At 46.5% G+C, this 26908-nt stretch overlaps 1 protein-coding gene across 33 annotated transcripts in view; it reads right to left on the bottom strand.

Annotated features, from left to right (window-relative positions):
• Nucleotides 1-1544: 1544 nt before the first annotated feature.
• MAPK8IP3 (mitogen-activated protein kinase 8 interacting protein 3) overlaps nt 1545-26908 on the bottom strand; it is a 79777-nt gene continuing 54413 nt past the window's right edge. For 28 of the 33 annotated variants that reach the window (XM_057410315.1, XM_057410285.1, XM_057410286.1 and 25 more), the window contains 14 exons: nt 18646-18807; nt 17753-17918; nt 17108-17293; nt 16297-16483; nt 15438-15560; nt 15092-15172; nt 11205-11272; nt 9683-9831; nt 8671-8842; nt 8432-8545; nt 7012-7050; nt 5430-5609; nt 4990-5133; nt 2101-4435 (listed from right to left, as the gene is read on the bottom strand). In XM_057410315.1, coding sequence (XP_057266298.1) covers nt 4314-4435; nt 4990-5133; nt 5430-5609; nt 7012-7050; nt 8432-8545; nt 8671-8842; nt 9683-9831; nt 11205-11272; nt 15092-15172; nt 15438-15560; nt 16297-16483; nt 17108-17293; nt 17753-17918; nt 18646-18807 — 1893 coding nt within the window. In that variant the 3' untranslated portion in view covers nt 2101-4313. Of the gene's footprint in view, nt 1984-2100; nt 4436-4989; nt 5134-5429; nt 5610-7011; nt 7051-8431; nt 8546-8670; nt 8843-9682; nt 9832-11204; nt 11273-15091; nt 15173-15437; nt 15561-16296; nt 16484-17107; nt 17294-17752; nt 17919-18645; nt 18808-26908 lie in introns of those variants that run through there. The other 5 variants (XM_057410296.1, XM_057410318.1, XM_057410317.1 and 2 more) reach the window with 3 other exon arrangements.

Below are 26908 nucleotides of genomic sequence, written 5' to 3'. Positions count from 1 at the left end.
GCCAGAAGCACAAACACTGGGGCTGTGAGACTTCCCACTGCAGCTGCTCTGGATGGAAGACAGTGTCTCTGACTTCCATAGCCTCTGCCGACAGGTGCTGGGCTGATGCCTTGCTGTCTTTACCATGGTCAATGTGCTACTGAACCAGCACATTTCTGAGGACAAGCAAGATGGGAGAGGAGGGGTAGATGTGACTTAGGTGGGATGAGCAGAACAACCTAGTCCTCTGTCCTGCATTGCCAGGAATTCAATGCAGTTCAGTTCTGGCTATGCAAGAATTGTCTGACCACAAAGGGCAGAGCCAAGTACTGTTAACAGGGTCCACCAACAGCCCTAGACAAATCAAGAAATGACCCATGACCACCATCTATCCAGGGAGCCTGGCCAGGAGCAAAGGCAAATGGAGATAATATACCATAAGGCACAGAATCATAAAATGATTAGGGAGGGAAGGGACCATTGCAGATCATCTAATGCAAACCTCCAAGTCCAAGGGGTCCATCTAGGAGCAGCTGGAGACAAGCACAGCTCAGGCACAGACTAAAGGCCCCAGCTAGTGCTTAAATGAGGCTCCTGGACCATGAGTGAAAAGGGCCAATGCATGGATGGGATTGTTCTGATCAGGACAATCATGGCCTGCTGGTGACCTCAGGGCCTTACACTTGGCAGAGGGCAGTGGTGCCTTCACACAGAGCCCTGGGCAACCTGAGAGCCTTGTCTCATCATGAAGGTCCCCTTCTGGAAAGCTGCACAGTCCTGTTCTACTGTGTGCTGGATTCATTGCCTAGAACACACCAGGAGCTATGCTAGCACTCTCAAAACCTGTGCACAGATGACTGCACCCACCTGGGTGGGTGTGAGACACACACTTCATCCAGTGCCTTGCTCCAACTGCAGACCCAGGAGTGCAGGATAGGCCCTAGGGCCTATTTCCAAACGTCATTGTAATGGTGCTTCCACTACCTCAGGAGCAGTGCCTATGGTACTTTACCTGGCCTGGAACCATGGAGGTGGCTCACTTCAGGTACCCTGGTGGGGTATAAGGAGGTGGCTCCCTTGTTGCTATGTACAGCCACTGAATTAATAGCTGTACATATTGAATTAATGCAGTTCTACAAAATAAATATGAATGTGTCTAAGTGCTGCTGGGACTAAAAGGAGCTCACTTCCTGCATGCTGAACATCAGCCATTCCTGTGTCAGTACCACCTGGTACTGACAGAAGACATTGGCAAACTGAGTGTTGAAAGCTGAGCCTGATGTGTTAACCCTTGCAGCTCACCTGAAGGGGACACCCCAGGACAGCAGAATCGTTGTCTTTTTTTCCTTTTGCTTCTGACACTGGAAGCTACAGGCTGCACCTGTGGCTTGCAGGACCTTCTGCTCCGACAGGTGAAGGGTGAACAATCCACACCTCGTTCCTTGACACTAAAATGCTTAATGGTGAATATCTGAGCTGCCATTCCCACCCTTTTAAGTGCCCTCAAGCTATTAAACACTGAGCAGAACTCCCAGTGCCTCTGCAGGAAGATGTCCCACACTTGCTGATGTTAACACATTTATTACATACAGAACAGATATGGATTATAGTTTCATAGCGTAGGGGATAAAGCATGGGAACATACTGACACAGCAGTCTCTTTACAGAATGCCATCTTCAGACCAAAGAGCGGAGTTTACAGGCCTTAAGACACTTTTTAAAATCCTTCCATAACATACAAGATACTTTACATACATCACAGTGGAGATATGACAGGGAAGTGTGTTGAAGCCAGTCAGTTATTACTTTGCTGCCCAGCAGCCACCAAATGCCTCCAGAAGCTGACAGCAGAGGCTGGTTCTACTCAGCTGTAGCTGCCCCTCTTGGGCACGCGCTTCTGCACTGAGCTGGAAAGGAACCTGTTGACAGAGGCCTGAGATGGGTTTCCTTTATGTTGGCAGGGTGCAAGGCCTGACAGGAAACCAAGTACTGTCACTTCAACTGCTAAAACCAGATAGAGAACAAAAAGTAAGAGGTAAGAACACTGCAATTCTCTATTTCCCTATAGAGTAGACAGAGCCAACAAACTGAGCCCTACTAGGGCTTTTTTTAATCCTCTCCTCTTCAGTATGCCCAAATCCTAAACTTTACCTGGCCCTAACTGGTCAGCTGTTACATGTCTGTGGAATCTGTGCTCTGAATGTTGATCTTGTTAACACCAGTACACTCTGTTGTGATCCAAATAGCTCTTCCTACCAGAAAGCATTTTGGGGAAGTGAACAAAGCTTGGCATTGTCAGCAGTGCCCTGGTGACATGTCCCTGGTGAAAGGTCTTCCCACACACTGGTGGTGGCTCCAAGCATCCCTTCACCACATGCCAGCCACAGAGCCCAGTGTGCCAACGGCCAGAGGACACTGTCCAGCTGTGTTCCACCTCGGTGTGGGTGTGTGTCAACGGGCATTGCTGTGGCTCTACTCTGGTAGCATCTCCAGAGATGTCCCTCTTGCCTCCTTGAGGGGAAACGTAAGCCTCAGCCTTTTCTGAACTTTGGATTCAAAAATCATTTCAGTGCTGCTGCATTGAGACAGATGCCACATGTCAGAGCTTCCCCTGGGAATTCTATTCCTGCAGCACATGAGTAGCTTAAGACCACCAGCCTTGGGGGCAGCCTGGTCTCTGGCAACAAGCATAGGACACAGCCAGGAGCCTTCGAGGAGATGGAGGCTTCCCCCTGCTGTTCCCATACCATCACACTGGCACACGGACATCCCCATGAGCCCTCAACTGCTATACAGCTCAGAGAACAAACAAGATGACCACCAGAGGCTTCCAAATCCACTGCTAACAACTGCTACTCAATCTAGTCCTGCACATCCAGAAGGGAGCATTCAAAGGAAACAGAACTTGTTCTTGTGAAGACAGGACTGTTTCCACTGTCAGAAAGGGAGGACAAACCATTGCCTCTACATCAGGAGTGGCCATGTTCTGTACCAGGATTTCAGAACCACTCTCCCCGGCCCCATTTTTTGCTGCTTCTCTTGTAAGCAGGGCATATAGTTGCAATCCCCCAGCACTGCTCACACAATGAGGGCCAGCACGCCTTTTTCTCAAGGGCTGTCAATTCTTTCCAGGAGTCAGAAGTCTGCAGCTTTTCAAACTACTTAGTAATAAATACAATGCTCATGATGTTAGCTAAGAGACTGGGAGATCTGGCCTCAGTTCCTTTCTCTGTGTGACCTCAGGTGATATATAGCCTTTTTGTACCTCAACTGCATCTACAATGTCTTTACAATGACAGCCACAGTGTGAGGGAAAACGGACAGTTCCTGTGACTGGGACACAGCCTTGTGAGTCCAGGTAGCCTCAATGTGTTAATGCATAATTCACAGCAGACAAACATCACCTGCCCTCATTTGTGCTTTAAAAGCCAACAAATGCTACGCAGAGATAACTTTCTCCTGAACCTTTGAGAAAGAACTCAAGGGTTCTTCTCTACCTGGCATTTCTGGAAGGGGGAGTTAAAAGTACTGCTGCCTTTTCTGCTCTTAAAAAAGCAAGGCTCTAGTACCCCTTTACTACCAGTTTCCAAAGGCTCTGTAGCCTCCACCGTCACTCATTTCCCATCTGAGACTACCACCCAATCTTCTCCAGACACATGCAGTCAGCCAGCACATGACTGCTGCAACAACAGCAGCAAAAGAAGACTTTCCACCTGCAAGTCTGGAGGATGCGTTTCCCACAGTAATGGCACTGCTGCCTTCTCCAGCCAAAGAGCGTAAGTGCTGCCCAAGCCCTGACACTCTGTTCTATTGAGAGCTCCTTAGACCTGCCTGCTCTCAGTCTGTGGGACATTATTCTGTGCTTAAGGGTAGATAAGGTGAAGAGTCCACTGGTGAACTAGAAAGGATTTCTGCGAGGATGCTGTAGCAGTTGTGATTCACCACCACTGCTTTGGCAGGGGATGCACATTCTTCTCATGCAGGTGGAAGTGAGACAATTTGCCAGAGAATCTGACCCACCACCATCAGCTGCCAGCTCCTGTGCACTGGGCAAAGGCTTTGCACAGTTGTAGCTCCAGCCTCACTTCATCAATGCACTGTCATTTCTCTCCTTGTACATGCCAGCTCCAGAGCAGAACAATAACCCAACCACGCAGAAAGTGCAAGGGCTCAAGATGAAAGCGAGGTGAGAAGGGGGTCACAGTCCGAGGCAGGAGCTGTTGCAGTTGTCTGGGGTCGGTTTCCAGCAGTAGGATAATGCAGGCGTTCTGTATGTACATCTTGGCATTCAGGCAGGAGGAGGGACACTTACATTGGTGGGAAAGGAGAAATTCTCACTCAGGGATGTATGATACCTGCCACACAATAATGTGGCTCCTTTCAGCCTTAGAAAGTACTGGCTTCACCTGGGTGGTGTCTCCTGCATTCTCTTCTGTCTCATCATCTTCTCCATCCCCTGAAGAGAGAAAACAGAGAGTAAAAAAGGCAAGAAAGAAAATCCCAAATTGCAAGTGCTCTGGAATACTTCCAAAGAGACCCATACCCCTCATACAATCTTGGCAGCCTGACAACAGACATCATGAGCTGAGATCTTCCTTTATGCCCGGAGAACGTTTGTAGCAACATGGTGCTTTTCTGAAGCAGGACCGCGTGGATGGAACAAGCAATCTCCAGCAGCAGGGAATTCCTTTCAGGGAAGCCGATGTTTGTAACACCAAGCGCCCTTAAGTAGCGCAGGTGACCACAGTGCAGCAGCAATGTTTGGAGCCAGTGGCACAGTGTTTTTTTTAATTTCCAGGGACATAAACAGATTCTGTGGCATTGCAGGCACAAGCAGGGACAGGTTATGGCAGCCTCAGGCTCTGCAAAGAAAATGCTCACTATCTGCCCTCACAGCCAGAGGCAGGAGACAGAGATCAGTGCTTTTCAGATCTCACTCGCCACCACCCCAATTCCTCTCTGCCCTGCACACCCCTCCTGTCCCAGATTCCTTCTATCACAGGCACTCACCAATCCGGAAATCGATGTACCCTTCCCCTCCGCTCAGCACAAGGACGTTCTTCAGCTTCTGCCCCTCAGTCTCTGTGGCTGCTGTGCTGGGGTTCTCCGAAGGGCTGTCCAGCACACTCCCATTCAGGGTTGCTAGGACATTGCCTGGGAGAAGACAGAGTTGCTGTCAGTGCCTCTGCTAGGCCCTTGTGCAGTTCACACACACACAAGAACACAACTGAGCAGGCCCGGTCCTTCTGCTGGTGGAATTCAGAAGCCACTGCAGTTTAAACACAGAGTTTAAACACTGTAGGTCAAACTCTAATCCACAGTGTTTAAATAGTCTGAGTCACAGTGACCTGTGAGTGCTAGGAATGCATGGATGGGTGTTGGCAGATCAGATCAAGCCCCTGCTCAAGAATGGACAGTGGGACAAGAACCTCACAAGGACTGATCCTTACCAGGCACAGAGACGAAGAACTTGACAGCATCCCGGTGGCCATGGAAACAGAGTTGTGCCTGAGCCATGGAGCAGTAGGGAATAAAACTGCTGGCAGATTTGTCGCTGTTGTCATCACCATACACGTGGATGACCCCACCAGAGCGGCTGCCCTCTCCAGAGGTTGGTGAGGTCTTGTTGGCTGGGGACAGGGAGGAATATTGTCAGCAAAGGCTTTGAGTTCCATTTACAGAAGGCACTTGGTCAAAGAGAAAACTTGTGAGCCATGAAGAAAAACCTTTGAAGGCACAGGTCTCTTTAAAGATCTTGCACAAAGGATGTGATGAAGGAGACACCACTAGACTATGTAGTCCCTCTATCTTAGGCTGATTAATGACCAATGATAACAAACTACATTTTCTCATCAAATATAGTATTCGGCTTCAAATAAGGTCTTCATCCCTGGAGGTGCTGGACAAGAGTAATCCTAGGGCAAGCTAAACAACATCTCTGAGCTGTCTCGGAGAAAGCCTCTTCAACACCAGCAATCCTGTCCAGCCTCTAGAAATGATGTGCTGTCCTAGGATCTACCTTGGTCTTTCACACCTGGGAGGGTACCCAAAGGTGTCCACTGTATGCAGGAAACACTAAGGGCACCTGGAGGAGAATTCCTGCTATTTTCTAGACCGGTGAAGTTCCTTGGTTTCCAAGTCAAGTACTTTGCTCATGCCAAGCCCTGAGCACACAGGGTGTTGAAGGCAGTCTCTGGACCTGGTGGAGGCCTCTTAGCCCAGTAAATGTCACAGCAGTGGAATAAGGTCCTTCCTTAGCCTTGATTTAGCTGTGACACCAGAAGATCAGCTACTCATGCAGTGAACATTTGAAAGATGTTCACCATCCCCACTTTCCAAGGATTTCAAGGTGGGCTCAAGGGCCTGCATCCAGGCTCTGAGAATGTGAATGCTTCCACTCAGCAAGAAACAGATATCATTGCTCAGAGCTCAGGACGGGAAATGCTTTTCCTTCTGCATGCACCCCCACCAGTAGAACAGAAGCAGTACTAGGATCAGGCTTTCAATTTCCATGAGAGAACTCGATTGGTTGTTTCATTATCCATAGTTCTCTATTTGGCTTGGGCTACATTTCAGTTAGGTGACTTTTGTCACAGCACCTACTGCCATTGTCCTGGAACTGATGAAACACATCCTTAGAAAGCCAAGGATGACCAAGGAAGACCTTGAACTGTTCTTCCAAGGACTTTCCTGCTTCCTGGAATCCTCTGAATGAACCTTTGAAGTCCCCATCTCAAACCTAGCCTACCACAACAAGAGAACTACAGATGAAGAATAAAGTACTCCTAACTCAAAAAAAAAATCCCACATGTCAGCTGGTGAGATGGATGAAAATTATTTTAGCCATGGCAAATGAGGATATTTTCATTACTGTCTCTGGTTACTTTACTCAGATGGAACTAAAAACAAAAGAGTGATGAGAAAAAATGAAAGGAGAGAACTGAGTGGCAGAATGGAAGGGTGGGAAAGCAACTGGAAGGGTGAATGGGTGCAAAAGGAGTGAATGCTGAAGGAAGGAGGCAATGGACTTACCCCGGAGCCCAAGGAGTTGGCCTCGGTGGAGGACTACAGCTAGGCACAGGCAAGGAGTGGGGACACAGAAGGGCATGGGAATAGACAGGCAGGACAAGAAAGAAGAGAATGCTGATTACTGGGAGAAAATTCAGGGAGCAACAGAAATGTATAAGACCTAGAGAAATCGCAACAGAAGCTAAAGACTCAGAATAGTTCATACCAACACTGTTCTTGCTCACTTTGCTCTTATCTTACAAGGATGAATGTAGTATCTGAGATGGGAGAGGGACTATGGCTACAAGGATCCACTGCTAAGATTTCTAGGGAAACCTTACTGTTTACCACATTTTTACAGAAACACCAAAAAATAATGCAACTGGCTTACAGCAGAGAATAAGCTTAACTCAGAATTAGGATAGCAGGCCCAAGCAAGAATGGGCTTTAAAACAGGGATTCAGAAATGAGACCAAAATTGCAATGCAGAGATGACTGTCACTAGTGTCAGCCCCAGGCATATCCAGCTCCAACAGCCTTAGAGGAGACCATCTCAACCCTGACCTCCAGGAATATTGCAACAGGTTTGCTCCCCTTTTTGTGTAAGAGCTTTTGCTTCTCAGATTTATTGCGAGCAGTGGCAAGAAATGTAAACTTGGCTGCTTTCTCTTGAAAGCAAATCCTACTCCCCCATTATAAACTGCACAGATCTTCAAAATAAGATGCAGACTGACAGGTACAGAACAGGATTACTAACAGTATCAACTAAACTTCCAGCTCTGGAGATGCACCTATTAACTACTACTGTTGGGATACTAATTTCTATTTGACTGATAAACCTGAGCTCTAATTTGACCAAATTAAGCTATTCTAAGGTCAGTTTCTGGGAAATACTATTATGGAGATGTTTAGATGTCTCTGCCAAAATAAAATTCTCCCCTGTGATGTCTCATACTATGGCCTCTTTTTGGAGACTTCCTGCAATTCCCAAAGCTTTGTTTCTCCTGCTTTCCAGAAGCTACAGAATCAGTTCATGTGAGTCTACGCTGTCAGGGTCATGCTCAAAAAAGACAACTGTACAGATGGTAGAAAGATCACTGGTCCCCCAAGAAGGAAACTGCTTCAGCTGCACTGAAAGGGACAGTAATAAATACCTGTTTGGTTTTAAACAAGTTAAATCCATTCAACTGAACACTTAATTCCTCTGAAAGAAAGAGTTAAGCCAAGTTCAGGATTGCTCATACTCAGGACTCTTCTCTCTGAAAACTGTTCAAAGGTGTGTCAGGTTCAGAGTAAGAATGTCTGGAAAGCATTATACGCCAGAGCCATCCTCCATGCTGCACAAATAGCAAATAAATGCATTTTTTGGGGGGGGGAGGGGGGGGAAATGGGTAGGGTGGGACAGGAGGGGAAGGCAGAAGTATTTGCAATTGATGGCACTTACTCTCAGTCAGTGGAATGGAGATGACGACACCATTCCCTGTCCCTACCCAGAGGCGGTTGCCAGCAATAAGCAGGGCTGTAATTCGCACGAATGAAAAACCCAGCTTTCCGGTGCCTTGTAAGCATGAATAAGAAGCGGAGAGTCAGTTACGACTTTGGGCAAGGTCTGCTTGTGAATTTTGATTTCTCTCTGATCTTAGTCAGCAACAAATCATTTACTCACAGTTCCTACTGCCTCACCTAGCATCTTGCTGACATAAGGCTCAATATCAACATCTTGCAGATGTTGATGGCTGTGGGCATGGTAAAGCCTCAGGGTCGAGTCCAGGCGGATGGAAACCCATACTCCATCTCCAATCCATGCCAGCTGTCGCACCTGACTCTCCCGCCGAGGGTGGGCATCAAAGGATTTCTGAAATGCCAAGTAGATGAACAACATGGGTTCATAAAATGCTTGCAATTATCTACATGTATACTGCATTGTCTTCAACTGAGATCACTTGTTTGGGCTTCAAAGCTCTTGGTGAAAAATGTGGTAATGCCAGCCGACCTCAGAAGTTCACTACAGTATACAGAAAATCCCTCACTTGAGTGACTCTGCAGAGATTACAGTCTTCGCAGGCTACTTCAGGAGCATTTAGAACAGGAAACATTCAGGAACATTTAGAAACCAAGAGCTTTCAATGTCCTTGGCAGAAAAGGAAAACACACAACTCCGGTATAAATCCCAAAGATCAAAATGCCTTGGCTCGCTGATATGAACTTCAGATTCAGCACTTCTCCCTTTGATTAGAATTACTCCAAGCACTGTCAAATAGCCTTGTACCAACACCAGTGTATTGAATTTCAACCAAAAGGCTCTAAACATAATTTTTCTTCAGGCACATGGGATCACTGCAGCTTGCTTTCTGCCACAATTCCTATAGAAGAAGAAGTCTTAGACCGTGTACGAAAAGTAGCTGGAAGGCATGCACATATATTTGTACAGCATGTGGCCTCGCAGACTCACTAGTAAAGACAAAGAAAGTGCTCAGTTTAGACTAACCTGAAGATTTAAGTTCTGGAAAGAGAGGCAAGAATGAATACCTCCTGGCAGACTGGATCATAACATGACCCAGACTGACCTTTTGCGTCCTACAGTCAGCAGTGGCAATACAAAAGTTCTGCACTTCCATACACTCAGCAGAAAATAGCTCTAAGAATACATACAACATAAACATGTGCATGCATGTACACACATTTGCTCTCTTACCTCAATTTGCATTGTCTTAGGTTGGATAACATGGATTTTATTCTTGTAGCCGCACCAGACTCTATCATACACAACAGCCATGCAACGGATGGAATGGTGAGTGTGACCAAGGTCCATTAGGTGGTAATTACTGAGATCCCACTGACCATCTAAGGTGAAAAACAAGTGTGGAAATATGCATCTCCTTCATGACATGTCAGTATACCACATATACCTAAATATACAGGCTTAATAACACTCAAATGCACATCTTGCTTATGTCTGTAAACTCCCACGAATCTATGCTACTACTTTGGGCCAGCCTTGTACTTACAAAACACATGACAATAACGCTTAGTTTGGTGGGCTGAAAGCTTTCCAAATCAGGATAAATTAAACATCCTTTTATTGTAATGAAGTGAACAGGCTTCTCTAACAAGTACAACAAACACAGAAGAGGAAAAGGAAAGACAGCCTAACAAGACTATGGAGAAACTTTAAAGGAAATGGACAATACAGTCCTTGCAGTAAGGATTCCTCATAACACACATAATTCCCTCAAAGTGACAAATCCAGAACACAGAATCAGATCTCCCATCTCTCAGGCTTATTTTCTAGCTAACTAGGCAGATACTGTGTCCTTCACAGAGAGATGGCCTCTGTATTGTGAAGCTTTATCCTGCTTCTGATGGGAACAATTTTCGTATGTCAATGGTCAGGCTTGAACTCACAACAAGGCTGAATCAAAATTCAGATTGCACAAAACAGGGAATCTCTGTATTTCAGCTTCATATATAAACTGCTACTCAATGAATAACTAAGTTCTTACTATGCAAACATTAGTCAGAGTTAGCAAATTCCCACGTGCTGTCTTCATACCTAAAAAGGTATGAACACAGCTCAGAAACTGCTCAAGTCATAGTGAAACAAAACCTGTAACAGTAAAGAGCACAAGATTAAGGCATGTCACATTATTTGGACATCTCTTTTTTGCAACAAGAAAAACTATCCAAAGGTAACGCAAAGATGCCATTTGTTACGGATTTCCAGACTTCAAGTGAATCCCAGCTCTGCCTGCTGTGTATGCAGTGATCAATTCCAGTCCTTACAGAGTCCAACTTCTCTGTTTGATCAGGCAGATCAATTGCACAGATAATATGCTCAGGTACAGCCTGAGCTGTGTGGAGCTCCCTGTGCATGCCCTGTTACAGCTGATTTGTGAAAGCACAGTAACACTGATGTGGTCCATGGGTATTACACTTACACCAAGCACGCCTCAAACAACTACACAGCATGTGTATTCCTGGAAGTGCTGCATTTGCTCTGCATGTGCTACACAGCACATACGTGTATTTTTGTTCAAAAAAGCTCAGGAAATGGTGTAGATGTTTTAGGATGACTAATACATGTGTGTAATAGTTGTGCATTTTAACCATGTTTGTACTCTGGCAAGCCAGCACTCTTCCTTCCCAATTCAGAGCAGCACCTAATGCACTGCTACACTTTCAGGCAACCTGTTTTAATCTTAATACATGTTTCTTACCTTCTCCCCGGTGGAATATGGCTAGTGTTCCATCTGCCAGAGCAACAAGGACCCTCCCTTTCACATGCCTGAAATCACAGAAAAGTAAATACTTTGTCTGTAGAAGTAAGAAACTAACAAATCCTTTCTGACATCCACCAAGGAAGCGGGACCAGCAGGTGGAAGGAGGCAGTTCTACCCCTCTACTCTGCTCTCGTGAGACCCCGCTCGGAGTACTGTGTGAAGTCCTGGTGTGCCCAACATAGGAAAGACAGGCCAGCCAGGCAGGGTGGTGGGGTTGCTCTTTATGTGCGGGAGCAACTACAATGCACCAAGTTCTGTCCAGGGACAGATGATGAGCGAGTTGAGAGTCTGTGGATGAGAATTAAGGGGCAGGCTGGCAGGGGGGATACTGTTGTGGGTGTCTGTTACAGACCACCAGATCAGGGTGAGGAAGTTGACGAGGCCTTCTACAGGCAGCTGAGAGCGGCCTCACAGTCACAGGCCGTGGTCGTCGTGGGGGATTTTAACTTCCCTGATGTTTGCTGGAAGGACCACTCAGCAACCCAGCCACAGTCCAAGAGGTTCCTCCAGTGTATGGATGGTAACTTCCTCCTGCAAATGGTGGATGAGCCAACCAGGAGAGGAGCGCTGCTGGATCTCATCCTCACTAACAAGGAGGGTCTGGTCGAAGCAGTAAGGGTTGAGGGCTGCCTTGGTTGCAGTGACCACGAGATGGTGGAGTTCAGGATCTTGTGTGGTAGGACTAGTAGAATAGCAAGTAGAATTGCAACCCTGGACTTTAGCAGGGCAAACTTTGGCCTTTTCAAGCAATTGCTAGGGGAAATCCCATGGGAAAGGCTGTTTGAAGGTAAAGGGGCCCAAGATAGTTGGTTGGCATTCAAGGATTGCTTTTTCCGAGCTCAAGATCGGAGCATCCCGACACGTAGGAAGTCAAGGAAGAGGGCCAGGAGACCTGCGTGGCTAAATAGGGAATTGCTGGGTATGCTCAAGTGGAAGAGGAGAGTTTACAGGTCATGGAAGGAGGGGCTGGCCACTTGGGAGGAATATAAGGCTGCTGCTAGAGGATGTAGGAAGGTAGCTAGGATGACTAAGGCCTCCTTAGAATTAAACCTGGCGAGAAGGGTCAAGGACAGCAAAAAGAGCTTTTTCAAATACATGGCAGACAAAACTAACCCCAGAGGCAATGTAGGCCCACTGATGAACAGGATGGGTGCCCTGGTGACAGAAGATACAGAGATGGCAGAGTTACTGAATGCCTTCTTTGTCTCTGTCTACTCTGCTGCAGGCAGTCCTGAAGAGCCCTGTACCCCTGAGACCTTAGATGAAGTCAGGTCAACAGAGCGGTTTGCCTTAGTCGATGAGGAATGGGTTAGAGACCAGTTGAGCAATCTGGACATCCATAAATCCATGGGTCCAGACGGGATGCACCTGCAGGTGCTGAGGGAAGTGGCTGAAGTCATTGCTAGACCACTCTCCATCATCTTTACCAAGTCTTGGGAAATGGGAGAGGTGCCTGAGGACTGGAGGAAAGCAAATGTCACTCCAGTCTTCAAAAAGGGCAAGAAGGAGGACCCGGGTAACTATAGACCGGTCAGCCTCACCTCCATCCATGGGAAAGTGATGGAACACCTTATCCTTGGTGCCATCTTAAGGCATATCAAGGATAAGAGGGTTATGAGGGGCAGTCAACATGGCTTCACCAAGTGGAAATCATGTTTGACCAATCTCTTAGCCTTTTATGAGGAAATAACACGGTGGATGGATGATGGCAGAGCGGTGGATGTGGTCTACCTTGACTTCAGCAAAGCATTTGACACAGTCTCCCACAGCATCCTCACAGCTAAATTGAGGAAGTGTGGTCTGGATGATCAGGTAGTGAGGTGGACTGCGAACTGGCTGAAGGAGAGAAGCCAGAGAGTTGTAGTCTATGGGGCGGAGTCTAGTTGGAGGCCTGTAACTAGTGGAGTGCCTCAAGGGTCAGTACTGGGATCAGTATTACTTAATATATTCATCAATGATTTAGATGAGGGAATTGAGTGTACTATCAGCAAGTTTGCTGATGACACTAAGCTGGGAGGAGTGGCTGACACGCCAGAAGGCTGTGCTGCCATCCAGCGAGACCTGGACAGGCTGGAGAGTTGGGCAGGGAATAACTTGATGAAATATAACAAGGGAAAGTGTAGAGTCCTGCATCTGGGCAGGAACAACCCCAGGTTCCAGTATAGGTTGGGAAACGACCTGTTAGAGAGCAGTGTAGGGGAGAGGGACCTGGGGGTCCTAGTGGACGACAGGATGACCATGAGCCAACACTGTGCCCTTGTGGCCAAGAAGGCCAATGGCATCCTGGGGTGTATTAGAAGTGGGGTGGTTAGTAGGTCGAGAGAGGTCCTCCTTCCCCTCTACTTTGCCCTGGTGAGACCGCATCTGGAATATTGTGTCCAGTTCTGGGCCCCTCAGTTCAAGAAGGACAGGGACCTGCTGGAGAGAGTCCAGCGCAGGGCAATGAAGATGATTAAGGGAGTGGAGCATCTCCCTTATGAGGAAAGACTGAGGGAGCTGGGTCTCTATAGTTTGGAGAAGAGGAGACTGAGGGGTGACCTTATTAGTGTCTATAAATATATAAAGGGGGAGTGTCACGAGGATGGAGCCAGGCTCTACTCAGTGGCAAACAATGACAGGACAAGGGGTAATGGGTACAAACTGGAACACAAGAGGTTCCACTTAAACTTGAGAAGAAACTTCTTCTCAGTGAGGGTGACAGAACACTGGAACAGGCTGCCCAGGGAGGCTGTGGAGTCTCCTTCCCTGGAGACATTCAAAACCCGCCTGGACACATTCCTGTGTAACACTGTCTAGGTGTTCCTGCTCCGGCAGGGGGATTGGACTGGATGATCTTTTGAGGTCCCTTCCAATCTCTAGCATACTGTGAAACTGAAACTGTGTGAAACATAAGAAAGACATGGAGCTGCTGAAGCAACGTAAGGACATGAGCTGCTGGAGCATGTCCAGGAGGCCACAAAGATGATCAGGGAGCTGAGAAACTTGGGGCTGTTCAGGCTAAAGAAAAGGCTGCATGGAAACCTCACAGCTGTCTTCCAGTATCTGAAGGGGACCTACAAAGATGCTGGAGAGGGACTCTTCATCAGAGACTGCAGTGACAGGACAAGGGGCAATGGTCTCAAACTTAAACAGGGGGAATTCAGGTTAAATATAAGGAAGAAATTCTTTACTGTGCGAGTGATGAGACACTGGCACAGGCTGCCAAAGGAAGTTGTGAACACTCCATCCCTGGCAGCGTTCAGTGCCAGGCTGGGCAGTGCCTTGAGCAACCTGGTCTAGTGGGAGGTGTCCTGACCCGTGGCAGTGAGGTTGGAACTGGATGATCTCAAGGTCCTTTCCAACCCTAACCATTCTACAATTCTGCGATACACACACACTATCTTTATGTTCTCTCTACAATTCCCATTCAGTTTAGCACTTGCAGGAACATCCTGCAAGGGCCAAGGGTCATAGTAAGGTAATCCACAGATTTTCTATTGAGGTTACTTTCTTCTTCATACTACAAACTCCATCGACTTCAACAAATGCCACCTAATTTACATCCTCGTGAAATTTTGCCTTTCTGTTCGCCACTTATTCCCTCCTGATCCTGCTAAGCTAATTTAGTACCTTCTTCACTGAATTGGGTCAGGTTTGCAGTTGAGTAGGAAAACAGCTCAGTATGAGGCTTTTCAATAACAAAAACCTAGGGAAATTATCCTCACAAACCAATGCAATTAGAAGAGGAAATTAAAAGATAACTGAAAAAGAGCTCCTGCCACTATTTGAAATATTGCTTAGGCACTGAACCTTCTCCTTCAGAGTCCCTTGGCATGCACACTTACACTAGACTTAGTACAGAGTCCTTCAGCTTTATTGAGTGCAGACACTTCTTCCAGTTGGATACAGCCGAATGCACATAAAGCCTGTGAGAAAGGACAAATTGGGGAGAGTTAGCAGTACAGCCCCACTAGACTTGAATCATTTCTTCTGGTAGAAAAGGTGGAGGTTAAATAAGAAAGTGAGGTTAAATCCCTGTGCCTGCATTGAGCTGAAGGCTCAGAACAACAATGAGCAATGAAAACCTACTCCAGAAACAAGAACTGAATTAGGCATAGGTGTGAGGAGATGAAAAGAGATGCCCAGAGTAAAGAAATGACAGAGAGATCTGCCAGCCCAAGGGGAACCTACCAGCCATTCTGGGCTCCCAGCCACATGGTGGGGGCAGCACTGGTACAAGTCCCAGCAGCATCTCCATTCAACTCCTGATCTGGCAGTGTTGTGCTTGACTCTGTCTTCAGCTGCCTATTCTCCCTGAAGAGGCAAAAGAACATTGTTAGAGGCTTTAGTAGCAGCAATACACAGAATGCCCATCTACACTTAGTCTGGCACTCACAAGCAGATAATGGCCCTTATATACACAAATCACTTCCTTCTCTTCAGTGCTTTCTAATTCCTTGACTCTGAAATCTGCAATCTGCACTTCCTTTTTTCCCCACCAATACAAATAGCAAGTACTTCAAAATCCATAGAACTTAACTGCTTGGCAGTACTATTATCTTAACAATATTTTTTCTGTTCACTGCAACTTCAACAAAAAAACTTTGAAACTTGGTCATTTAGGAACAATTTGTTTCCAAGACCTTGCTCCTCAGGTCACCACACCAGACTCATTTTTGGGTGGTAAACATTTTTCATTATCTTTACAGCACATTAGGGGTACTACAAGAATAAATTGATCATCATGTTTACACTTGTATCACTAAGCTCCTTCAGTAAGCATATTTAGTGTACGTGTACTTTAGAAGATCTGTCTTAACAGCAGGTCTAAATTTGTACTGAGAGATCAAATATTTGTACTTTGACAGCTGACATAGCTTGCTGCAGGCTGAACCATGTTTATTTTAATTTCCTTTCTTTCTCTATCATCCCATCTGTAATACTATTCGGGCACAGAACTGAAAAATGTTTGATACTTTATCTATCAAAAAGCTTCTGAAAACAGAGCTGATAAATAACTGAATTGGCACTTTGGCCCCAGGCTGCCTACCCGTTCTGCCTAAAAGGTGCCTGTGCAGGGACAGGATCAGTAAACACATGCTCCGTGAGGGGCCCCGACTGGGCCTGAGCAGGCTCTGCCTCACTTGTACCATTCTCTGGTACCTCTGTAGCTTCTGTTGCCTCCTCAGTAGACTCTGACTGGTTGATCTTCCCGTTGCATACAGCAGCCACCTCACCTAAAAGACAAAGTACAGTGTAAGATGTTCTGGAGAACGGGCTGGTAAGTTAGCTATACAGAAATCAGGTTGTCAATTTTGTAATTTATCCTTCCTTTTGTAATTTATCCTTCCAAATTCAGTCAAACCCTATGCCTGCATCACAGACAGCAGCTCATCCAGTGCTTCCCACTTTGATGGGGAACAGAGGCTATTTTAAAACAAGACACAATCTGTGACGAGCAAAACATCAGTTCTGCAGGGCTGCCTACTGCACTATGGAGTCACCAAGGGTATCATTATGGTTTTCATGGTCTTAACTGACTTCATGAGTAGACACTGGTTCAGCAGGGAAAGCAATGAGAACAGAAGTAACCACAGGAGGGCAAACATATGACCTGTCCAAAATACTTCACTGTATGACAACCACAGCGCTGCAGGATGTGGATCCATTTGAGAGAAAAGAAGGGCTCTAAAGATAAATGTACCAAAAGGGGCTACAGTCTTCCTGTGCCACATAATGAAACTTCTTAAGGCCTCTGAAGTAGATAAATCAAGGACAGGATGACACAGCTGTAATACCATAAGCTCATATGGGACTAACTGTAATTGGACTATTATTAAGTTTTATGTCCAAAAACTCACTCTGTCCCTTGTCCAGCACAGGTGTGTCACCACGCGAGGAGCAGTTGCTTCGTGGCACGTTGCAGCGGGTCGCACAGCCCACCAGAGTAATTCCTGCCAAGACACCATCTGTTCCAGATGACTCTTCAGGATTTACATCTCCCTCCAGAAAGATCTCTCCTGGAGGATAATCACTCTCACTGGCCGCTGAAGGGCAAAGAACAGATTCTCCCATAAATCTAGCTGGCACTGCTAATTTAAATACAGCAGTACTCCTGAGGTACCCATGTGGATGGAAGATGCTGACCTTTGGGGTTCACTGCTCTAGGGAGGCACCACAGCATTAGTCAATTTCACGGTGAATCCCCTCATCCCTAGCATCAACACCCAGGCCATCTACAGAGCCCTCTCAAAACTGGGCAAGGCTCACTCTTGCTCCAAGGAGCCATCCTTTATGTGTCAAAATAATGACTTAGTAAATGCTCAACAGTGAAGGATCTCCATGGAAGGTCCTACAAGAAGGCAAGATCTGAGTTATGGTTTTGAGGGACAATTACATGCAACAGAGTACAAGGGTTAGTTCTGAAGTGAGGACACTACATTTGTCATTCCTCAGTGGAGAAGGTGACCCTGTGAGACTACAGCCAGTGCCTGGGCCCCACTTACCAGGGATGCTAGAGATGCAGAGCACATGAGCATTGCAGACAGTGAACTGGTCCACCACTGTGCCAGGCTGATTGGCATCAATAATTACAACTTTACTTGTTGACAGCGTACTAGTGAGGATCCAAACACGGCTGGATGTGGCATCCATTTCATGGAGCTCCTTTCCCTTCAGGAGAGCAAACATATGGGCAGAATCAGTGCTCCTCTCTAATCAGACTGAGCGTATTAATGCTTGGCAACATTTAGACATGCAAATACCAGAATGTCAGCTTCAAAGAGCCACATTTCTTCCTAGCTGATGCAAATAAACAATATGAGCTATGCAAATTTTATTCACATTGCTGCACTAGCATCTGGAACAATGGCCAAAGAGCCTATCTGGCTCCTTAGGGCTAAAGCAGTCTGACCATTAATTTCTGAGATGTCTACTCATGTATCGCTGAACATTCACTTCAGTCAGAATGCCATGGAGCTCAGATGCACTCAACCTACCAGCTTAGGCAAGCTGATCTCAGAAGACTATAGCAGCAGCATAAGACAGTCATGGGGAAAAAACCCACAACCACAAAGGATAAAACACTGTATTATCACCTGCAAATTCTAGCTTGGTTCTTTAAAAAAATCCCAAACACTTAAGAATATTAAAAACCAGGACATTTCAAAAGCAAAAGTTGGAGAACTTTATCCTGGATGATTTATCCCAAATAACACAGAAAGTTACTGAACAACCAGAACACCAGAATGCTGCTCTACAAGAAGATGCCTCAAAAATGTAAGTTAAAGCACCATATAGCCTAATACAAAGGCACTGAGAGATGGGGCATGTCATGGCTGGAATGAGACAAAACACTGGAAGGGAGAAAAAAAAAAAAAAATCCATTTTTTTTTCTGACCTTTTTCTTTTCAGGAGACGCATGGTTACTTTTCTCATTCTCCCCTTCCACTTCCCTATCACAGGTAAGGGGATCACGTCCAGGTTCCAATTTCTGCCCATTCCCAGGCTCCTGCTCCAAAGGTCTCCATCCTGTGAGATTGACTCCGGCTGCACACCACAGCTAAGCAACAGAAACAGGAATCTTGAACTAAGAATTATGTAGGCTCCAAGGTCTCATTAAAATCAGGCACCTTTGTACAGAACTGTGGATACATGCCAAACATCTAAAATATTGAGCTGGAAATAACAGACCTTGTTGATCTCTATTAGAAGACGTCAAATTCACTGGAAGCAAGATAAAGGTTCTCTGTAAACCAGCAAAAGTCATGTCCTGGGTTTAGCAGAAGCAGTCAATTTTTTCTCCTTCTTAGTAGCTGGTGCAGTGTTGTGTTTTGACTTTCAGCCTGGGAATAGGGCTGATAACACCAATGTTTTTAGTTGTTGCTAAGCCATGCTTACTCTGACCAAGGACTTTTTGAGTCTCATGGTCTGCCAGGGAGGAGGGGAGGCCAGGAGGAAGCAGAGACAGGACACCTGACCCAAGCTGCCCAAAGAGGTATTCCATACCACAGCACATCATGCCCAGGGAGGTAACTGAGAGTTACCTGGAAGTGCACGGGGCACTCTTTTGGGGTTGGACTCGTTTCGGCAGGTGGTATCCTATTCTCTTCCCTTGTTATTTCCCTTATTATTATTATTGGTGGTAGCAGTAGTGATTTGTGTTATACGTTAGTTACTGGACTGTTCTTATCTCAACCTACAGGAGTTACATTCTTTCGATTCTCCTCCCTATCCCTCCGGGAGCAGAGATGGGGGGAGTTGGGGGAAAAGAAAGAGGAAGGAAGGGAGGGAGTGAGTAAACAAGCTGTGTGGCTGGGTTTAAACCACGACAATTCCTTCTGGCACCCAACGTGGGGCACAAAGAGTTGAGATAACCGGATCTTGAGATCAACAGATCTGACCAGAGAGCATCTAATTGTATTTGTGATAAGCATTCATTGGTTTAGATTAATAGTCACTCATCACAATGCTGATTTACTGGCTCTCAAAGTTGTTCCTCTTGATCTCAGAGTTTCAGTATATTGTACCTTACTTAAAGCCGATACTTGCTGTGTTAGTGTTTTTCAAGTGTGGGGCTTGGGCTAAGGTTCTTGTCTCATTGTACTTTATGGTAATGACTTGTAATACAATAGAATCATTGATCATGAAACTAATCTGGCTTATGTTCCCAGTGTGGTCACCACCATTATACTTTGGGAGTTATATAATAAAAGTGCTTAGCAATTACACATCTTTTTTCTCCTTCTCAGGTGCTCAACCTGTGAAGGAGACGTTCTTTTACCCTCTCAGTCCCCCTCCCCAGACCATTTACAGCATCATTTTAGAGTTTTGAAGTTTTTGAATGGCCTTTTAATACCCTTGAGACCTATTTGCTGATCGTGATGGGGATCACCATGTTGGCACACATACACAGTGTGTTTTACTCACAACCATTTCGTCTGATTTCAAGAGTTAAGCAGAGTCAGGTTTGGGTCTTGTCTGGGATTAAACGACGATATAGGAGGACAAAGAGATTTTCCCCGAGGCTGGACAGCCATGAGTGGCAGGGTGTGTGGGATAGTATGGGCTAGTATCTAGGCCAGTGGGCCCCTCCGGTACTTTGCAATTTCACCACCAAACAACTGCAAAATCCAGAAAAATTAGTAAAACACTTAAATGAGGTGTGTGGTCATTCTGGCCACACCAGAGACAGACAAATCATGGCAAAGTGCTGGGGCTTAACCTATGCTTACAGGGCCTTCAACACTATCCAGCACCTTCAAAAGGAAAAAAATATCCCTGGATCTGAGGGCAAAGCAACAGATAGTGCAGCTACTCCAGCTCCAGGCACAGCAGCTACCCAAACTCTGGCTTCAATGGACAGTGCAGCTACCTCAGCAAAAAGTACAGCAGCTACTCAAACTTCGACTACAACAGACAGCGTGGCTACTACCCCAGCTGCAACCACAGTAGCTACACCACCCCCAGTGAGAAGTACAGTCACTACTCAAACCACAGTGATAACCACTGCAGCTAAATCAGAGGACCAATTCGTACCAATATCGGTTGCCCCTGTATGCAAGAGAACAAGCAAAAAAGAAGCAAGAAGGGTGAAGCAAGATGAAGAAACAATGTATTCACCACCCGGGCCAGCATCTGATCAGGAGTCATCATCACATGACGAAGAAGAAGAAGAGGTGACTTCTCGACCTTGGACCTCAACCGAGCGACGGAATACACAAAAAAATTTTCCCCGTCAACCAGGGGAGCACATCATCACCTGGTTGCTCCGATGCTGAGACAACGGGGCCAATGGTCACGAACTAGAAGGTACAGAAGCCAAGCAGCTGAGATCACTTGCTAGAGAAGGGGGAATTGACAAAGCAATTGCAAGAGAGAAAAAGCCCCTCAGTCTTTGGAGGCGGCTCTTGGCAGCTGTGAAAGAAAAGTTTCCATACAAGGACGATGTTATGAATTGTTCAGCCAAACGGACTACTTTACACAAAGGCATCCAGTCTCTGAGGGAATCAGCCACTGCAGAGATGATCTATCACATCAAGCTGAATAACGGGGATATACCCATAGACCCAGATGAAGTCGAATGTACATGACCCATGTGGCAAAAACTTACACGGAATGCACCACCATCATATGCCCATTCATTGGCAACAGTAACCTGGAATGACATAGCACCACTAACAGTGGATGAAATGATTCATAAACTCTGAGAGTTCGAAGACAATCTCACCCCTTCCATCATCTCAGCTGTGGAAAAACTGTCCCAGGATCTCAAACAAATTGAGGGACGATCTATCTGATTTATCCAGCTCCTCACATGTACCAACACATGTCTCAGCTATTAACAAAAGGCATCGTATTGTTCAAGAGAGAAGATACAGCAGGTATACACCACGGGCCACCCTATGATTTTACCTGCAGGATCACTGAGAAGACATGACAAAATGGGATGGAAAACCTACTTCAGCTTTGGAGGAACAGGTGCGTGAATTGAAGAGGGGAGCAAGGGCCAAGACTGATCATCCCATGAGAGCTACGGCTTCAGTCTCTGGTGAGCAGTTTCCCAGATGGAGTGGAAGAGCTGATTTTACTCCAGCTCCTGTGATAACAAAGAATAATCCCTTTCAACACGACTTAAGTGTCCAATGCTGTGATGACCATTAGAGGGGCCCTGCCTCCAGCCAGGTGGAGGTAGGGGACAATCGGATTTACTGGACTGTGTGGATCAGATGGCCTGGCACATCAGTCCCACAGAAGTATAAGGCTCTAGTAGATACACATGCACAGTGTACCCTGATGCCATCAAGCTGTCAAGGGGTGGAACCCATCTATATTTCTGGAGTAACAGGAGGATCCCAAGAGTTGACTGTGCTGGAGGCTGAAATCAGCCTGACTGGGAGGAAATGGCAAAAGCACCCTATTGTGACTGGTCCAGAGGCTCCATGCATCCTCGGCATAGACTACCTCAAGAGAGGGTACTTCAAAGACCCAAAAGGGTACCAATGGGCTTTTGGTATTGCTGCTTTGGAGACTGAGGAAATTGAGCAGCTGTCCACCTTGCCTGGTCTCTCAGAAGATCCCTCTGCTGTGGGGTTGCTGAAAGTTGAAGAACAACAAGTGCCAATTGCGACCACAACAGTGCACCGGCGGCAATATCGCACCAACCGAGACTCCCTGATTCCCATCCATCAGCTGATCCGTAGACTGGAGAGTCAGGGGTGATCAGCAGGACCCACTCACCCTTCAACAGCCCCATATGGCCAGTGCAAAAGTCTAATGAGAATGGAGACTAACAGTAGACTATCGTGGCCTGAATGAAGTCACACCACCATTGAGTGCTGCCGTACCGGACATGCTAGAACTTCAGTATGAACTAGAGTCAAAGGCAGCCAAGTGGTATGCCACGATTGATATTGCCAATGCATTTTTCTCCATTCCTTTGGCAGCAGAGTGCAGGCCACAGTTTGCTTTTACTTGGAGGGGTGTCCAGTTCACTTGGAACCGACTGCCCCAGGGGTGGAAACACAGCCCTACCATTTGCCATGGACTGATCCAGACTGCACTGGAACAGGGGCAAGCTCCAGAACACCTGCAATACATTGATGACATTATTGTGTGGGGCGATACAGCAGAAGAAGTCTTTGAGAAAGGGAGGAAAATAATCCAAATCCTGCTGAAAGCCGGTCTTGCCATAAAACAGAGTAAGGTCAAGGGACCTGCACAGGAGATTCAATTTTGGGGAATAAAATGGCAAGATGGACATCACCAGATCCCCACAGATCTGACCAGCAAGATAACAGCAATGTCTCCACCAACTAATAAGAAAGAAACACAAGCTTTCTTGGGTGCAGTGGGGTTCTGGAGAATGCACATCCCAAATTACAGTTCGATTGTAAGCCCTCTCTATCATGTGACCCGGAAGAAGAATGATTTTAAATGGGGCCCTGAGCAGCAACAAGCCTTTGAGCAAATTAAACGCGAGATAGTTCATACAGTAGCCCTTGGACCAGTCCGGACCGGGCCAGATGTAAAAAATGTGCTGTACACTGCAGCTGGGGAGAACGGTCCTACCTGGAGCCTCTGGCAGAAAAGCTCCAGGGAGACTCGAGGTCAACCCCTCGGCTTTTGGAGTCGGGGATATAAAGGATCTGAGGCCAGCTATACCCCAACTGAGAAAGAGATACTGGCAGCCTATGAAGGGGTTCGAGCTGCTTCGGAAGTGATTGGCACTGAAGCACAGCTCCTCCTGGCACCCCAGTTGCCCGTGCTGGGCTGGATGTTCAAAGGCAGGGTCTCCTCTACACATCATGCAACTGATGCTACATGGAGTAAATGGGCTGCACTAATTACACAACGAACTCGAATAGAAATCCCAGTCGTCCAGGCATTCTAGAAGTCATCATGGACTGGCCAGAGGGCAAAGATTTCAGAATGTCACCAGAGGAGGAGGTGGTGCGTGCTGAAGAGGCCCCACCATATAATAAACTGTCAGAAAGTGAAAAGCAGTATGCCTTGTTTACTGATGGCTCTTGCCGTATTGTGGGAAAGCATCGGAGATGGAAGGCAGCTGTATGGAGTCCTGGACGACAAGTTGCAGAAACTGCTGAAGGAGAGGGTGAATCGAGTCAGTTTGCCAAGGTGAAAGCCATCCAGCTGGCCCTGGACATTGCTGAACGAGAAAAGTGGCCAGTACTTTATCTCTATACTGACTCATGGATGGTGGCAAATGCCCTGTGGGGGTGGTTGAAGCAATGGAAGCAGAGCAACTGGCAACACAGAGGTAAACCCATCAGGGCTGCTGCACTGTGGAAAGGTATCACTGCCTGGGTGCAGAAACTAGTGGTGAAGGTACACCATGTAGATGCACATGTACCCAAGAGCTGGGCCACTAAGGAACACCAGAACAACCAACAAGTGGATAAAGCAGCTAAGATTGAAGTGGCTCAGATTCACTTAGATTGGCAACATAAAAGTGAATTATTTTTGGCCCGGTGGGCCCGTGACATTTCAGGCCATCAGGGCAGAGATGCAACACAGAGATGGGCTCGTGATCAAGGGGTGGACTTAACAATGGACACTATTGCCCAGGTTATTCATGACTGTGAAACATGTGCTGCAATTAAAAAAGCCAAACGGTTAAAGCCTCTTTGGTATGGAGGACGATGGCTTAAGTACAAATATGGGGAGGCCTGGCAGATTGACTGTATCACACTGCCAACAACCCGCCAAGTCAAGTGCCATGTGCTTACCATGGTGGAAGCAACCACCGGGTGGCTGGAAACATATGCTGTGCTCCACACTATCCTGGGCCTTGAGAAACAGATTTTTTGCTGACACGGCATCCCAGAGAGAACTGAGTCAGACAATGGGACTCATTTCCGGAACACCCTTATAGACATTGAGTGGGTATATCACATCCCCTACCATGCACCAGCCTCTGAGAAAATCGAACGGTACAATGGGCTGTTAAAAACTACACTGAGAGCAATGCGTGGGGGAACTTTCAAGCACTGGGATACACTTACCAAAGGCCACCTGGTTGGTCAACACCAGAGGATCTGCCAACAGCCCAGTCAGAACTTTTATATATTGTAGAGGGGGACAAAGTTCCTGTGGTGCACATAAAGAATTTGCTGGGGAAGACAGTCTGGGTTATTCCTGCTTCAGGTAAAGGCAAACCCACTTGTGGGATTGCTTTTGCTCAGGGACCCAGATATACTTGGTGGGTAATGCGGGAAGATGGGGAAGTCCGACGTATACCTCAAGGGGATTTGATTTTAGGGGAAAACAGCCAATGAACTTAATTGTATGCTGTTGCCTGCTGTGTAATACTTTTATAGCCCATCAACTAGATGTCTTCAAGTCACCAGCAACTGGCCCTGACTTCCCCCCAACCATCATCCCAGAGAATGAACTTTGATAGAACCAGATGAGTTCTGCAGTAAAGGAATGATCAGCATCAGCAGGCAACGATCCAACACTGCACACAGCCTTTCCTGCCCTGAAAGACTGTTACAAGAAATGGAACCTGATACTATGGACTGAATGGACTCAGCAGCATTATAGAGTTTGGTCCATGCACTAAGAAATGATCTCTTTCTCTCTGTCTGTGTGTGTATGTGGATGTATATATACATGTAAGAGCGATGGTATATTGAAAATGTGGGATCTGAGATGTAAATGGTATGGAATAAGGGGTGGATACTGTCCTGGGTTTAGCAGTAGCAGTCATTTTTTCTCCTTCTTAGTAGCTGGTGCAGCACTATGTTTTTGACTTTCAGCCTGGGAACAGTGCTGATAACACCGATGCTTTTAGTTGCTGCTAAGTCATGCTTACTCTGACCAAGGACTTTTTGAGTCTCATGGTCTGCCAGGGAGGAGGGGAGGCCAGGAGGAAGCAGAGACAGGACGCCTGACCCAAACTGACCAAAGAGGTATTCCATACCACAGCACGTCATGCCCAGAGAGGTAACTGGGAGTTACCCGGAAGGCCATGGGGCTCTCTCTTAGGGTCGGACTCGTTTCGGCAGGTGGTATCCTATTCTCTTCCCTTGTAATTTTCTCTTATCATTGTTATTACTGGTGGTAGCAGTAGTGATTTGTGTTATACGTCAGTTACTGGACTGTTCTTATCTCAACCCACGGGAGTTACATTCTTCAGATTCTCCTCCCCATCCCTCCGGGAGCAGAGGCGGGGGGCAAGGAAAGAAAGAGGGAGGAAGAGGGGGAGTTAGTGAACGAGCTGTGTGGCTGGGTTTAAACCACGACAAGTCAGTTGTTTTTTTTCTTCAGAGACGCAAATGAAAGATTTAAAGAAAATAAATATAATAAATCAGGTGCCTAAAACCAGGCTCCTCAGTTTTTCTGACTTTGGGGTTCCTAAGCCATTGTAGCAAAGCAAGCAGGGCATGGCAGATGTTACTAGCCTGGGCTACAAGAAAAGCATGACTGCTTAACTACAACTGACAGCGACTGCTTGGCTGAGGAAATATATTCACGGCAGTCGTGTCCCCCTCCCACCCCTTGCACTCTTCTTGCCTCCTCATAAGGCTTTTGCCCAAAAATCAGTTTGTCGGAGCTGAAAACGCTATTTACAGAACTACGACAGTAAAAAATGAAACCACAACAAAACAGCATTAAAACCCCAACAAAACAAAACAAGAAACCCAACCACCCACCCCTCCCCCCCAAAAAAGGAAAAGGAGCTGGTTTAGCTCTCTACATAACTAGTGCAGAGTGAAAGCAGCACACAATATTTTCTGAAAACCAATCTAGCTAAACGCCCTGGAACTACTTCCAGACAGTTTTTTAGGAGAATGCTGGGAAGGAAAGTCCAAAACCAAATATATAATGGAAAGATGCTGAAGAGAGTATTATCCAAAAAGCAAGTCAAACTGCTAGAAACAATTAACAGAGTAAGAATTTTCTTACAACCGAAACATCAAAATGACATCCCAGAATCAGCTCTGAATGAAGTTCACAACAAAGTGCTTATTTCAAAACAAATAGCTATAGCCAATAAATGTGCAGAGAGATGACCTATCCTCAACTGCAGTTCTACTCTATTATTGCAGTTCTACTCTAGTACTGACAGACGCAGCTTCACAAATACCTGTTCTAGGTAATTTTGGCCTGTTACCAGTGGATCCCTGTCAACAGCGGAA

The sequence above is a fragment of the Pezoporus wallicus genome, unplaced genomic scaffold (assembly GCF_028554395.1).
Source record: "Pezoporus wallicus isolate ANWC-B61680 ecotype Strahan unplaced genomic scaffold, APGP_CSIRO_Pwel_v1 contig_4046, whole genome shotgun sequence".
Taxonomy (NCBI): Eukaryota; Metazoa; Chordata; class Aves; order Psittaciformes; family Psittacidae; genus Pezoporus; species Pezoporus wallicus.
This window is presented reverse-complemented; position numbering and strand designations above follow the sequence as displayed.